Source organism: Kogia breviceps, chromosome 19, assembly GCF_026419965.1.
Source record: "Kogia breviceps isolate mKogBre1 chromosome 19, mKogBre1 haplotype 1, whole genome shotgun sequence".
Taxonomy (NCBI): domain Eukaryota; kingdom Metazoa; phylum Chordata; class Mammalia; order Artiodactyla; family Physeteridae; genus Kogia; species Kogia breviceps.
Genome location: NC_081328.1, coordinates 12,302,099 through 12,315,757, shown reverse-complemented (window position 1 = coordinate 12,315,757; position 13,659 = coordinate 12,302,099). Strand labels below are relative to the sequence as shown.

The 13,659-nt window shown below is 55.2% G+C and overlaps 2 protein-coding genes across 6 annotated transcripts; both read left to right on the top strand.

The window, feature by feature from the left end:
• Positions 1 to 1,221: 1,221 nt before the first annotated feature.
• On the top strand, positions 1,222 to 11,137 carry DPH1 (diphthamide biosynthesis 1). 5 transcript variants are annotated; one of them, XM_059046761.2, is made up of 13 exons: positions 1,222 to 1,340; positions 3,163 to 3,315; positions 3,436 to 3,499; positions 5,094 to 5,215; positions 5,637 to 5,794; positions 5,914 to 6,035; positions 7,867 to 7,935; positions 8,342 to 8,498; positions 8,631 to 8,731; positions 9,575 to 9,653; positions 9,934 to 10,074; positions 10,246 to 10,353; positions 11,049 to 11,137. In XM_059046761.2, exons 1-12 carry the CDS (start codon positions 1,280 to 1,282, stop codon positions 10,333 to 10,335), a joined length of 1,317 nt encoding a protein of 438 aa, XP_058902744.1. In that variant the 5' UTR covers positions 1,222 to 1,279; the 3' UTR covers positions 10,336 to 10,353; positions 11,049 to 11,137. The 5 variants fall into 5 exon arrangements, 4 of the variants coding, with proteins under 4 accessions (XP_058902744.1, XP_066877098.1, XP_066877097.1 ...); XM_067020997.1 differs by having other exon boundaries at positions 1,236 to 1,340; positions 5,094 to 5,252; XM_067020996.1 differs by having other exon boundaries at positions 1,267 to 1,383.
• On the top strand, positions 10,362 to 11,883 carry OVCA2 (OVCA2 serine hydrolase domain containing). The gene is made up of 2 exons (XM_059046843.2): positions 10,362 to 10,706; positions 11,049 to 11,883. The coding sequence occupies exons 1-2, from the start codon at positions 10,523 to 10,525 to the stop codon at positions 11,546 to 11,548; spliced, it is 684 nt and encodes a 227-aa protein (XP_058902826.1). The 5' UTR covers positions 10,362 to 10,522; the 3' UTR covers positions 11,549 to 11,883.
• Positions 11,884 to 13,659: the final 1,776 nt, after the last annotated feature.

Here is a 13,659-nt window from a genome sequence, read left to right as displayed (position 1 = left end):
GGAATTGAGATCCTACACCCTGGGGGTCCAGAGAACCTGAGGGAATGGGAAAGTGCAGGCTGGACTCTTATCAAGCTGATGGGGTGTTTCTTGGACCCATGTTGGCCACATTCCTGTCCAAAGCTGTGATTGTCCTGAGAGCATCAGTTGGTGGTCTGAGGGGCCGTGCACTGACCCCTTCTGGTCCTCCCCTTGGCTGCTCATTCCCAGCCTGTCCAGCCAGCTCTCCTCTCTGGGCAGTCTCCCAGGCAGAGCCTGTCCCTAGCTGCTTGTTTTTCACTTCTCCCTGCACCTTAATTAGGAGTTTCCAAGCAGGGAGGGCCTCCAGGGGAGCCCGAGGCCACAGAGTGCCTTAAAGGGCCAGCTGTGCTCACATAGAGAGCAGAGAGGAAGATGGTGCCAGAAGGCTGCGTGGGCAAACGGCCCTGGGGGACGATTGCTCTATGGGGCAGACCTTGCTGAAAGCCAGTCCTGCAGTCCTGCTCTTCCAAACGTCAAGGTTGTCTCACTGGCTACCCTGCCTTCTCTTTGGGATTCCAGAAGCTTATGTCACTGATCAGGAGAGAGGCTCCCTAGGCCTGAGGGGCAGCCTAGGCAGGGCAAACGTTGGCCAGAATCCCGAAGGTTTAGGCAGTCCAGTCCTTAGACTTCCCTACTCTCTCTCCCAGGAAAGCACCTTCAGGCTGGGGCCTTCCCCTGGTAGCAGTTTATCACAGGTGAACCTTCCACACTGTCGGTTATAAAGGTGTAAGGGCAACCCAGCGCTCTGGAAACCGGCACCAAGACTCAACTTGGAACTGGCTCGGTGGGTGCCGAGTTCTGTCCTGTCCGAGCAATGGGGTCCCATGAGGCAGGGAATGCGGCCCCACCCATAGGCATCCAGGTCTTATCAGGAGGGGAGGGAGTGAGGGGAGCTGAAGGAGGACCCTGTGGTGTCCCCATTTACAAGACTCCGCCCGCAGAACTGGGGTAGGGAGTCGGCAAATAGGAGGGCACTTGTCGGGGAGAACCACGTTCAAACTGCCCGGAAGGGGAGGAGGGGACAGAGTCGCCGGGAGAACGCAACCGCTGTGGCCGCGGACCACTACGGGCTCCCGAGATTCTCGACCTTCCCGGCTGACCTGGGGGCCCACTCTAGCCCCACCCCTATCTTTCTCCTTCACGGTCCCCGCCCCGCAAGTCTCCGCCCCTCGCTCACCGATCGGCGATCGATCGCACTGTCTGCGCTCTCCTCGTTCTTCTAGCGCTGTCTTTTAGGTCCCAACGTGAGGCCCTGGTGATGGCGGCGCTGCTTGCGGCCGAGGCCACAGAGTCCGGCAGCCGAAACAGCCCGGGCAGAGGTGGGTGCTATAACGCTGCGGCCTCCGGACCTCGCATCTCGGGGTAGGGCCCCCAAGTCAGGGACAGGACCCTTTAATGGCGGCGGCGCGTTTCTCCTCCACACCCGGAAGGCCTTGCCGTCGCTCGCTCTGGGCGGCTGTCGCTGGAGCCCAGGACGACAGGTCTTTCTTTTGCAGCCCTTGTGGAGAGGGAGCAGCCCCTCTCCTAGGAGCAGCCCCTCCTAGGAGCTTGTAGTTCTCAAGCCGGAAACTCTACCCCTACTGCCTTGGCGGGCAGACAGACGCCTGAAGACTCACGGATAAGACAAACCCGACGGGGGGGGAAGGAGCCTCGCGCGTTTCCCTGGGCATTCCACAAGTGTGCCTTCGGGGAATGCTTCAGGAAAGATGCACAAGGTTTCATTCACCTGGCACTTATTGAGCGCCCGCTGAATGCCAGGCCTGTGCTAGGTGCAGGGACTGGACCGCAACCCTACCCGCAGGGATCTCACAGTCTACGGAGGAATGCTGACGTAAACAGAAAGTTACAGCCAAATGATAAAGAAGGAAGCGCCTGCCGGCCCTTGGGACAAATCGAGCTGCTACGACTAGTAGCTCCCACACCCCAACAACCACAAGGGACTTGGGCCTGTGCCAGAGGAGCTTCTGAAAGGGGCGGGCCCAGAGACGCAGGCTTGTGTTTCACGGCCTTTGAAACATCTGAACAAGTACTATAGCAGTGGTAATATTCGAATCTGGACTTAGGGTCCCAAGCCTGCCATTCTAGTTCTCCACTGCACCATCACCACCACCACCCATGCATCAGCCCCCCCGACCCCCCCCCCCCCCCCACAGAGGCTGAAGTGTCATGTCTGACAGGATCCCTGGCAGAAGTTCTGGCAGATAGTACATGCTCCATAAATACTGGCTGAATAAATTCATTTCGCTCCCTGTCACATTCCCAAACTGTCTGGTGCCTAAAGGGGTACCAGGGTTGGGCTAAACTGAATTGTGGGGAGTAGGATGCAGATGAAGGGCTGCGGCCTTCCTAAAGGGCTACAATGTTTCTTCCTTTAATCAGGGGTTTGTAAATTATTTGTGTACCTGCATTTGCCGCCGCTAGACCACTAGCCCTTAAAGGGCAAGGTCACATTTCTGTCCTTACCTGTTTGCCCACAGTCCTGACTAGAGTGTATTCTTTCCGTCCTTCCTGGGGTGGGAAGTGGGGTAGAATAATGGAACTGGGGAATTTGTCAAGTCAGTTAAATGTATGGTGTTTATTTCCCTTTTGAACGAGGAGAGGGAAGAGTGCAGGAATTAACCAGTGTAGACATAGTCAGTGGGACTCAAGGAAGGCAGTCTTTTAAATTAGTACTTACAACAGTTTGCTTATAGATCTCATATCTAGGATCTCAGAACTTCAAGGTGTCCTCAGGGGCTGGGGGGAGAGGGACATTTTCCCAGACTGGTTGGGCTGGCTGGGCTTTGGGGTTTCCTCCGGATTGTTCTCTATCAAGGAGCGGTTGTGTGGACTTTTTTTTCATTTGCCTCTCAGTTGAGTCCCCTGGTGTCAGCTTACTCTCCTGAGGTAAGAGCTGAGCCACACGCGCAAGTCCTTGATTCCCAGTTATCTCATAACATGGAAATTAATTATACAGATTTCCTCCTAGCTTAATGGGTTGTCTTTCCAGCTTCAGGATGAGCTCAGTGGGGAAGAAGGCTGGGCCAATCCCCTTGGCATCTAGGATCTGGGCCTTAAACTTGGGTGGTGGTAACAGCTCACTCAGGTCTGGCTGTGGTTTAGGCCAGGCACCAACCAACTCAGGCCTTGCATTCATCCTAGGTCGAGCCCCTCGGGGCCGCTTGGCCAATCAGGTACCCCCTGAGATCCTGAACAATCCCCAGCTGCAGTCAGCCATTCAAGTCCTGCCTTCCAACTATAACTTTGAGATTCCCAAGACCATCTGGAGGATCCAACAGGCCCAGGCCAAGAAGGGTGAGCCCATAAGCTTTGAGAGGGGGTGGGGGAGGAGAGGTTGCGTGGCCGAGCCAGGGGCAGTGTCCCTGTCCCAGTCTCTTCCCAGCCCTCTGCTCACGTCTCTGCTCTGTCTTGCAGTGGCCTTACAAATGCCTGAAGGCCTCCTCCTCTTCGCCTGTACCATTGTGGATATCTTGGAAAGGTGAGCCTTGGGCCACTGACGAAGCTGAACCAAGACCTTCCCCAGGTCTATTACAGCTCCGCCTGTTGACATCATTTTTTTCCTTCTGGACCTTTGCCTTACTGTGTTCCTTCCCACAGCCATACACACACCAAGGGAAAAACCCCAAACCAAACTCCTAGCCTGCTGCAATCCCTGCTTGTCTCTATACATCTCCCCTTCCCTAAAACAAATTGGGAGGGAGAAATGAGTCAATTCCAGTATCTTCAAAGGTGGGCCCACAGCAGATGGTGGAGCCTGAGGAAGAAGCTAAGAGTCCTCAGACTTGACCCTGCAGTGGGCTGGGTGGTCAGCGTGGGGTCTGGCTTGGGGGAAACTTTTTCTCTGGTACATTTGGAGGAGTGAGGCAAGAGGGGCTTGACAGAGAGAGGAGCTCATAGGAGATGGTTTTCAGTTCCTCTACCTCCCTCATCTAAGTTTCTTCAATACAATGAGCCATCCTTGGGAGCGGGGTGAGTGCTCAGCCATCTGGAACCAGCACAGGAACAGGGAGGGCGAAAGAAGAAAGGGGAGGTCACCTCGTGATGGAACCTCCCACTTCCCTGCTGCTGCCCTGCCCCCACCCTGCTCCTCACCCTGCAGCCACAGACTCACTTCCCTGCTCCCACCCTCTTGCCCCTTGGGGATGCTCTCTGGGGCTCGGGCCAATTTGCATACATTTTAATCTATAAAAAATTAAGTGCTCTGGCTGACTCAGAAGCCTGGGCTGCATTCTAAGGAGCTGAATTATCTGCTTCTGTGCACAGCCTGATTTGGGGAGAGGGGGTGGGGGGAGATGCCTGGCAGCAGCTCAGCTTTTCGCACCACACCCCCAGGAGAGGAATGGGGAGACCTCCTGACACTGAGCCAGACTCCGTGCCCCAGGGGTGGGTCTCAGGGAAAAGCTAGTCCTTTGGCCCCATTCCTGTGGTGAGTTGAAGGAGAGTGGGGTCTTCCCCAGCCACCCCATCCCCCAGTGATTCAGGCCTGGCAGCAGATCCCATGGCAATGTGCTGGCCAGAGCCCACTCTTCCTGATGCATGAGGTGTGTGGGTGGTGCCATGTGCTGCGGAGGAGCTGTCCATGGGTCCCCCAATCCCGGGCACAGAGGACCCTGACTAAGGGTGGGGAGGTAGCAGGGGGTCTGGTCGACGGGGAGGCTATGTGTATCCACACATGCGTGCCCACACATGTCATGGTGCCAGGGTGGGGGAGTGGGTGTCTTCGCCCCTGTGTGCATGCTCATTGCTCTGGGTGGGAGGAGTTGGGGCGGCGGAGGTCTGTGTTTGACCCCCTGTATGCCAGGCTGAGGGTTGGGGGTCCCTCTTGCAGTCTGAGCCTGGGCAGAGGAATAAGGATGCTACAGTCTGTCCTCATACGGCTACGGTTCCAGGAGCTGCTGCCAGGCCTGGGGGAGGTGGCAGCTGGGCCCCTCCTACTCTGTTGGCAGAAGTAGTAGCTGCCAACCCAAGGGATCGGGAGAGGCAGGGAGAGCGGAGCTGGGCCCTGAGATACCTCCACAGTTAGGCTCTCTGCTGCCTCCTGTGGCACCATCCCATTGTCCCCACCCCGACAGGTTCACGGAGGCCGAAGTGATGGTGATGGGCGATGTGACCTACGGGGCTTGCTGTGTGGATGACTTTACCGCAAGGGCCCTGGGAGCTGACTTCCTGGTGCACTATGGCCACAGCTGCCTGGGTACGGCAGACCAGGACACCCAGACCCTGGCAGGGAGGTGGGACTGCACGCTCATCTCCATCACAGTGCCTTGTCCTGCTTGTATGCGCAAGGTCTCTCCCGTTTCTGGTATGGCCTTGGCCTTCCTGCACTGCAGGTGGATCTTTCCTTTGGATTTGGTTGCCTTGGAAACCATGCTGCTGTCCCAGATGCGGGTGTTTGAAAGGCTGTTGGTGGTAGAGCAGGCTGGGTCCCCAGCCGAGTGACAGAGATGGAGCTTCTAAAAGACCTGTGACGACACCCTCCCTACTTCCCCCAACCCCTCCCTCTAACCCTCAGGCTAAAGCCACTGGTCCGGGCTACTCAGAAACTTTGGCCTGGGCCAGGCCCTCTGCCCCTCCTGCCTTCCCAAACAGTCTCCTGAACTCTTCCCTCCTCTCAGTTCCCATGGACACCTCGGCCCAGGACTTCCGGGTGCTGTATGTCTTTGTGGACATCCGGATAGATACTACCCATCTACTGGACTCTATCCGCCTCACCTTTCCCCCAGCCAGTGCCCTTGCGCTGGTCAGCACCATTCAGTTTGTGTCAACTTTGCAGGTAAGTGGGCAGACGGTGGCCAGTCTCCAGGCTCTTCCTGGATGCCCATGGCAGGTCCTCCAGGCTGGTCCTGTGGCCCTGCCTCTCCTTCCCCATCCACTTGCTTCCCTTCCCTACAGGCAGCTGCCCAAGAGCTGAAAGCTGAGTATCGTGTTAGTGTCCCACAGTGCAAGCCCCTGTCCCCTGGGGAGATCCTGGGCTGCACGTCCCCCCGTCTACCCAAGGAGGTGGAGGCTGTTGTGTAAGTGAAAAATGGGGTGCCAGTCATAGAGACATAAGAAATGTAGCTTAGGAGGGAGCTGAGGTTCATCATCCTGGAAAGGAAACTGAGTCTAAAGCTCCTTAGCCATTCACTCAAGGTCACCTTGCAACATGGGGACCAAATAGGGTTTCAGGTTTCCTGTCTCCCTCTCCAGTGCTCTGTCCAACATCCAGAAGGCTATGCTCAGGGTGGAGCAGGAATCAGAGCCTGATGGGGGGGTGAGGGTGGGCTAGAAATGGTGGGAATATAATTGGAGAAGATGGATGGGCACGCCCAGGCTGCAGCCCCATTAATTTAGCATCCGGACAGCTAACAAGCAGGAGCAGCGTGTCTCCTGCTGCCTAATTATTTTAGGTAATGGAAATGCTTAATGTTGTGTGAACGCAGCCAGCCCCAGAGCCGACAGCCCCCCCCCCCCCCCCCCCGGCTAAGACTGGGGAGGGGAGCCCCGTTCGCAGCTAATGGCAGGGAAGGAGGGAGGGGCACTCCCCTGACTCAGGCCCACATCAGGACCTTCCCGAGCCCAGACCTGGTAGCCCTGCTCCCTGAGGGGCATTCGCCCTGTGCCTGCGCCTGCATAACTCTGAGCTCATAGATGCCTACCCCTGGGGGCACCATGGTGTGTGTTGGAAGGAGGGACACCCTGAGTGTTGGCCGTTCATCAAAATTTGGTGTGATCTCCAAGACAGAAGGAGCTGCCGTGCAGATTGTCTTCCATGCTCTGGCCTCTCCATGGTTTGGGAAGGTACTGTTAGGGACAGCATCTCCTAGGCATGCTTGGTACAGCCTGATGGGTAAGCCTAGGATCAAGTCCCAGATATACTGCTTAATAGCTGTGTGATTTTGGGCAAGTTTCTTAACATCCCTGAACCTCACCTGTATCTTTTGTGAAATGGGGATACTATAGGTAGCAGCTTGGAGGATTACCTGATAGGACTGAGTGAAGTCATACATGTCAGGTGTTTAGCCCAGGCCTGGTACATGGAAGGCACAAACCCAGTAAACAGTGGCTGTTAATACAACTCAGTAACTGGACCCAAGAGCTAGTTTGGGCAGAGAGTAGCCAGTATATACCCTGAAAGCTCATTTATGGCATAGATGACACCCTGAACACTACTTCCCACATCTATATTGAGCTAGGTGAGGGAGAATCTGTCCCTCCACCTCCAAGTTAGGATCTAGATCTAGAGCCTTACCATGGCCTTGGCTGTCCCTTTACTCTTCCCCAAGAAGGTCAGGGTGGGGAGAGGTGCAGTTCTTAGATTCTGCATTACATAGCTAGAGGGGCCTTAATGGTCATCCAACTCAAACTTATTTTACACGTGAAAAAAACAGGATGGGGTCTTCCCTGGTGGCGCAGTGGTTAAGAATCCACCTGCCAGCACAGGGGACACGGGTTCCATCCCTGGTCCGGGAAGATCCCACGTGGGGTGGAGCAACTAAGCCTGTGAGCCACAACTACTGAAGCCCACGTGCCTAGAGCCCGTGCTCCGCAACAAGAGAAGCCATCTCAATGAGAAGCCCGTGCACCACAACGAAGAGTAGATCCCACTCGCCGCAGCTAGAGAAAGCCGGCGCGCAGCAACGAAGACCCAACGCAGCCAAAAAAAAACCAAAACCAAAACAGGGCGGGTGGGGTGGGGTGGGGTGGGGTGGGGTGAGGGGGGCGGTGTGTGTGAAATGATGCTTTGTCCCAGTTCACATACACAGCAGCATAGCCAAGGACTCAGTCCTCTGGACCTCCGAGCCAGTGCCTGCTTCTTCTGGTGCCCCACCCCACACTTACTGACCGCTTTCTCCGCCCCTGCAGATATCTTGGAGATGGCCGCTTCCATCTGGAGTCTGTCATGATTGCCAACCCCAGGGTCCCCGCTTATCGGTATGGACTGAGCTGGGCTGACCAGCTGGGAAGGGGGTGGGGTTCCCTGCCACTGAAACCCTCAGTCAGCCCAAACTTCCTCATCCCTTGGCCACTTAACAGCCCCCGGCCCTAAGGATCTGAGGCACTTGGGCTCTGAATCTGGGTATCAGGAGAAGGGTTGCTGCTGCCCAGCACCTACCCATCCCCTGGAATCACACCTGGATCCTAGACCCCTCTCCCGCTCTTGCCTGCTCGAGTTGTGGAACTGAGCTTCCCAACGACACTCTCTGCTCTTGCCTCTGTTCTTAAGTGCCTGCATGGAACCTGAGGGTTCAGGAGACCAAGGGGCCGGGTCGGGGAGCTGTATCTATAGCACAGATCCTATAAGTGGCTGTCACTGTGACCATGACAGCTTCTTTTCCAGATACGACCCATACAGCAAAGTCCTGTCCAGAGAGCACTATGACGACCAGCGCATGCAGGCCAACCGCCAAGAAGCCATAGCCACTGCTCGCTCAGCTAAATGCTGGGGTCTCATCCTGGGCACTTTGGGCCGCCAGGGCAGTCCCAAGATTCTGGAGGTCAGAGGGCTCGGGATGGCCTCTGGAAAAGAGGACTAATTGGGAACCTAGCTGGGAAAATCAGTAGCCTAAGGGATTTAGCTTTGGCTGCTTGATTGTTGGGACCCCAGCTCTGCCTCCCTCTCCCAACAGCACCTGGAATCTCGGCTCCGAGCCTTGGGACTTCCCTTCGTGAGGCTGCTGCTCTCTGAGATCTTCCCCAGCAAGCTTAGCCTTCTTCCTGAGGTGGATGTGTACGTTTCCCCACCTTTCCTGTCTAGCTAGGACTCTGTCTAAAAAAGCTTAGAATCTGGGTCCTGCCCAGCACCTAATGAAGGCTGGAGTCGGTGCTTCCATGATCATGAAATTTTAGTGTTTACAGAGCACTAGTCCAGCAGGGACTACCTTTGGCTGTGGGTCTTCCCTACTTTGTCTGGCTTGGGGGCTCACAGGCAACGGCAGCATCATAGTCATTCTGCGTGAGATGAATTGGAGGGGTGGTTGGCACCTGCATTGTACCAGGCACTAAATTTGATTCTGGGGATACTATTGCAAATGAGCTGCCCAGGCCCTCCCTTCAGAAAGCTCATAGTCAGTGGAGGAAACAGGAGAAAATAAGCAACACCATAGTGTTATTCTTTTTTTAAAAAAAAAAAGTTTATTTATTTTTGGCTGTGTTGGGTCTTCGTTGCTGGGTGTGGGCTTTTTCTAGTCTCGGCGAACAGGGGCTACTCTTTGTGGTGCAGTGGCTTCTCATTGCGGAGCACGGGCTCTGGGTATGCTGGCTTCAGTAGTTGTGGCTCGCGGGCTCTAGAGTGCAGGCTTAGTAATTGTGGCACACAGCCTTAGATGCTCTGCAGCATGTGGGATCTTCCCGGACCAGGGCTCGAACCCGTGTCCCCTGCATTGGCAGGCAGATTCTTAACCACTGTGCCACCAGGGAGGTCCCTATAGTGTTATTCTAAACAGCAGTAGGTGACAGTCTTTACTTTAGTAAGCATGCATTGGCTGTGTTGGGGACACAGCCATGTTCTTCAGCATGCTGCCCAGGAACAGGGGGTACCCCCCCTTGGATCTGACGTGACTTCCCCTCCCAGGTGGGTGCAGGTGGCATGTCCACGCCTCTCCATTGACTGGGGCACAGCCTTCCCCAAGCCGCTGCTCACACCCTATGAGGTAACACCACGTTTTGAAAATCCCTGGGAGAGAGTGGGCTTTGCTCCTAGTTCTGTATAGGAAGGGATCCGAAGTGGGGTGGGTGGGCAGCACTTAGTTACAGCTGAGCCAGTTCCTAGCTGTGTACCCTTGGAAGTCCCTTCACCTCTCTGAACCTCACATTTCCTTTCTGTGCTATAGGGATATAGTAGGACCTTCGTAGGCCGTCGTGAGGGCAGAATTAAATAATCCTGCGTAGAAAAATGTTGGCAGATGTTACTGTCCGGTGTTTCTCGTCTAGGCGGCAGTGGCCCTGAGGGACATTTCCTGGCAGCAGCCCTACCCTATGGACTTCTACGCCAGCAGCTCCTTGGGGCCGTGGACGGTGAACCATGGGCGGGATCGGCTGCTCCAGCACTCGGGCCGGCCGGCGCTGGGGAAGGTAGGAAGGAACCTCAAAGGAGGGCGGAGAGGTTTGGGCGCGGCCAGACATTGGCCGCCTCCTTGGTGACGCGAGCCGAGCCCGCCGCCCTGCGGCCGCTACGGGAAATGCGTGTCAGCGGGGTGGGGAACGTCGCGGAAGCGGGACCGTGACCAAGGTCGGCCCCCTCAGGTTCAGGAGAGGCCCGCGCGCCCCTTTCCAGCCGTGGCTTGCGAGGCTTGCAGCTGCAGAGACGAGGAGGTCGCGCCGCTAGCTCCCTGAAACGCTCCTTGGTCCCAGGTATCAGCCCCAGCTCTGGCCGGGCCGCACCCTCTCCGTTGTCGTGGCAACGCCCACTCTCTCTGAGGCCCGCCTCCAGGGTGGTGCCGGCATTGGGTCCCGCCCAGCTACGTTCAATTTCCGCTCGGGGAAAGACCGCTTCCGGTCCCTGTGGCGCTCGCCCAGAATTATGGCTACGTCTCCGCCTCTGCGGGTCTTGTGTCTGGCGGGTTTTCGGCAGAGCGAGCGGGGCTTCCGCGAGAAGACTGGAGCGCTGCGGAAGGCGCTGCGGGGCCGCGCAGAGCTCGTGTGCCTCAGCGGCCCGCACCCGGTCGCGGACGCAGCGGGCCCTGAGGGCGCCGGGCCAGACCCCGGTGAGATGGGCCCTTCCCGGAAATGCCCTCAGAGTCTTCTCTGTCTTGCCTCGTCCCTGTAACGCCTGCCTGCACACAGCTACCCTGCCCCTCCCCTCATTCCTGCCACCCTCACACCTCATTCTGCCTATGCCCTCCCACCCCAGCGCCTCGCTCAAATTCCAGCCTGGCCCTCCCAGACTTCCACCTTGTCTCCTCTCCAGGTCAGTCTGTTCCGCGTCTCATTTTCCCCAGATTTTCTTCTCTCCTCAGTCTCCTTTCTTTCCCTCACTCCCTTTCTCATTTCTCTCTCACTGGATTTCCCCTTGTCCTAACTCCGAACTCTCTCCCTCATCGCTGTAGGGCCCTGCCCTCCGGAGGAGCAACCTCGAGGCTGGTGGTTTTCCAAACAGGAGGCAGACGTTTTCTCGGCACTGGAAGAGCCCACGGTGTGCAGAGGTCTGGAAGAAGCCCTGGGAACGGTGGCACAGGCACTGAGCAAGCTGGGGCCTTTCGATGGGATCCTTGGTTTCAGCCAGGGGGCCGCGCTAGCAGCCCTTGTGTGTGCCCTTGGCCAAGCCGGCGATCCCCGCTTCCCTTTGCTCCGGTTTATCATCCTGGTATCTGGTTTCTGTCCCCGGGGCCTTGGCCTCAAGGAAGCCATCCTGCAGGGCCCCTTGTCACTGCCTTCCCTCCATGTTTTTGGGGACACCGACCGCGTCATCCCCTGTCAGGAGAGTATGCAACTGTGTAGCCGATTTGCTGGAGCCATCGCCCTCACCCACTCTGGTGGCCACTTCATTCCGGCAGCCGCGCCCCAGCGCCAGGCCTACCTCCAGTTCTTGGACCAGTTTGCAGAGTGAAAGATCAACAAATGCCTTTGCCTCTGCATTCCCTCTCCACCCCCCACCCCCTAATGGGGACACATGACCTTGATGCAGCCTCTGTAATCCCTGTCCTCCCCTTCTTTCCCCTACTGTGATCTCAAGAGACAAATATCAATACTTAAGACTCATATTATATAACCCCAGCTCTGCACTCAAGAAAAAGAGGATTAGGAAGCCTGATGGACTTTGGCCATGGCATCTGATAGTCAAATACGAAAAAGGTCAGTGGAGCCCTGGATGAGTGGAGGGTAACACGGAAAGCAGAGACTGGCAGCACTGTGACTGCTACACAATAAAGTGGTGATTTGGAATTTGAGCATCTTTTCCCTGGTATACACAGGAAAACTCATTTTATTTAAAAAAAAAAAAAAAAAAGTGGATTCCTGGCCATCCACACAGCCTCCAGGGCAGCAGCAAGCAGGGAGGTGTTTCCAGTTATGAACCCTCAGGACAAGCTCACGCATGTGTGCACGCAGACACTTACACATTACTGGTGAAGTCTTAAGTCCCAATCTGAAAGAAAGGAGGCCTCCCTGAAGCAGGGAAGAATTTACATCTCAGAAGTTTGGGGAAGAGATCAATTGGCAGGGCTCTGCCTGGGCCATACTGAGTTTTTTTGGCTTCCTCCATCCTGATCCCTAAGAGTTGTGTGTCGGCCTGTCAAAACCTGGCTTGATATGTTCTCTGCTTTCTCCACCCTAACAGTCTTACCCCTCCGAACCATGAGCTTGAAGGGTGGGATGGTGCTAGACCTTGATGGAAGCCAAAGACAGCACAGAGGTAACCTTCTTCCAAACTTGACCCTATTTGCAGCGTTTGAGATTGATGCTACTCTGTAGAGACTGCAGCCAAGGCCTAAGCAGCCCATCTGGTTTGAAAGTGCTGTTATTCCTAGACACTCTAAAAGACTGCTCACTTCAGCCGTTTCCCCCACTTCCAGGGCCTTCATCCCCAGCCTGCCCTGCATCTGTAGACTCACCAGCTTGTTCCTTTTCTGGAAGATCGCAACAGGCCCTATCTGGCCCTCAAGCATGGCTGCCCCAAGTAGTTTAGTAATTGAGCAGAAATTGAGATTAGGAGATTGTAGCACAAATACTCTAGCCCATCCTGAGACAACAAGACAACAAGTGAATTCACCTGAAATTCTGAGTTCTTCACAACGGACAGCAGCTGTCCAAGATTTTTTAAAAAGAAAAAAAAAAGCAGGAGTTACCTGCCCAGACAGACCCAGTTTACTGAGTCTGGAACCTTTACAGCAGAAAGTGGGGTTGAGGAGAAAGTTCTCCCTTGCTACAGTCTGCTACTGCCTTGTTTTTGGTGGGGTTTTTTTGTTTTGTTTTTGGTTATTTTAAAGGGATCCCTTCCTTGGCAAAAGGAAGAGACTCTGAAATGGACTGATTACTCCTGTAGACCTGTTGGCCTTGGCCCATAGAATTTTAGAAAAAGTTGGGATTATGATACTTAAAAATTTTGAAATTTCACACAAATTCAGATTCCTGGTTTCTCTGGAAATAAGCAGTTCAGGATGGAAAGCAGTGAGTAGATCTGCAGCTAAGGGCTCGCATGCTCTCATGGCAATCACAGCAAGGCCCCAAGCGGTGAAAATGATGCCAACTTGCATACCACAGTTGCTGCTACTTGGGATTATTGGAAGGAGTAAAGGAGAGGGAAAGACATTTGGGGAATGAATTTTAAGGCAGGGTTTAAAGTTGGAAGGGTGAAGTTGAAGACCAGAGCCGTGTCCGGTGGAGCAGAAGTGAGGAGGTAAAAATTCCCCTGAGAATCAAAATGTCTGACCTAGAAGGAAACAGATCATGTGGTCCACTGGTTCCCAACAAGTGAGATATGTCCTCTCCCATCGTGCCCTCCAGGAACAATGGGGAATCGTAAGGAGTTATTCCTCCCACCCTCCACACAGATTCCATGGACCATTTGCATCAGGATCGTGTTAAACCTTGGATTCCTGGGGCCAACTCCAGAGCTACTGGGACCCAGGAATCTGCATTTTGACAAACCATCCTGGTCATTCTCATGCAATGAAATACTTGAAAGCCACCGCCTTAGAGAGTAGAGTGTAAGTCTCTGGT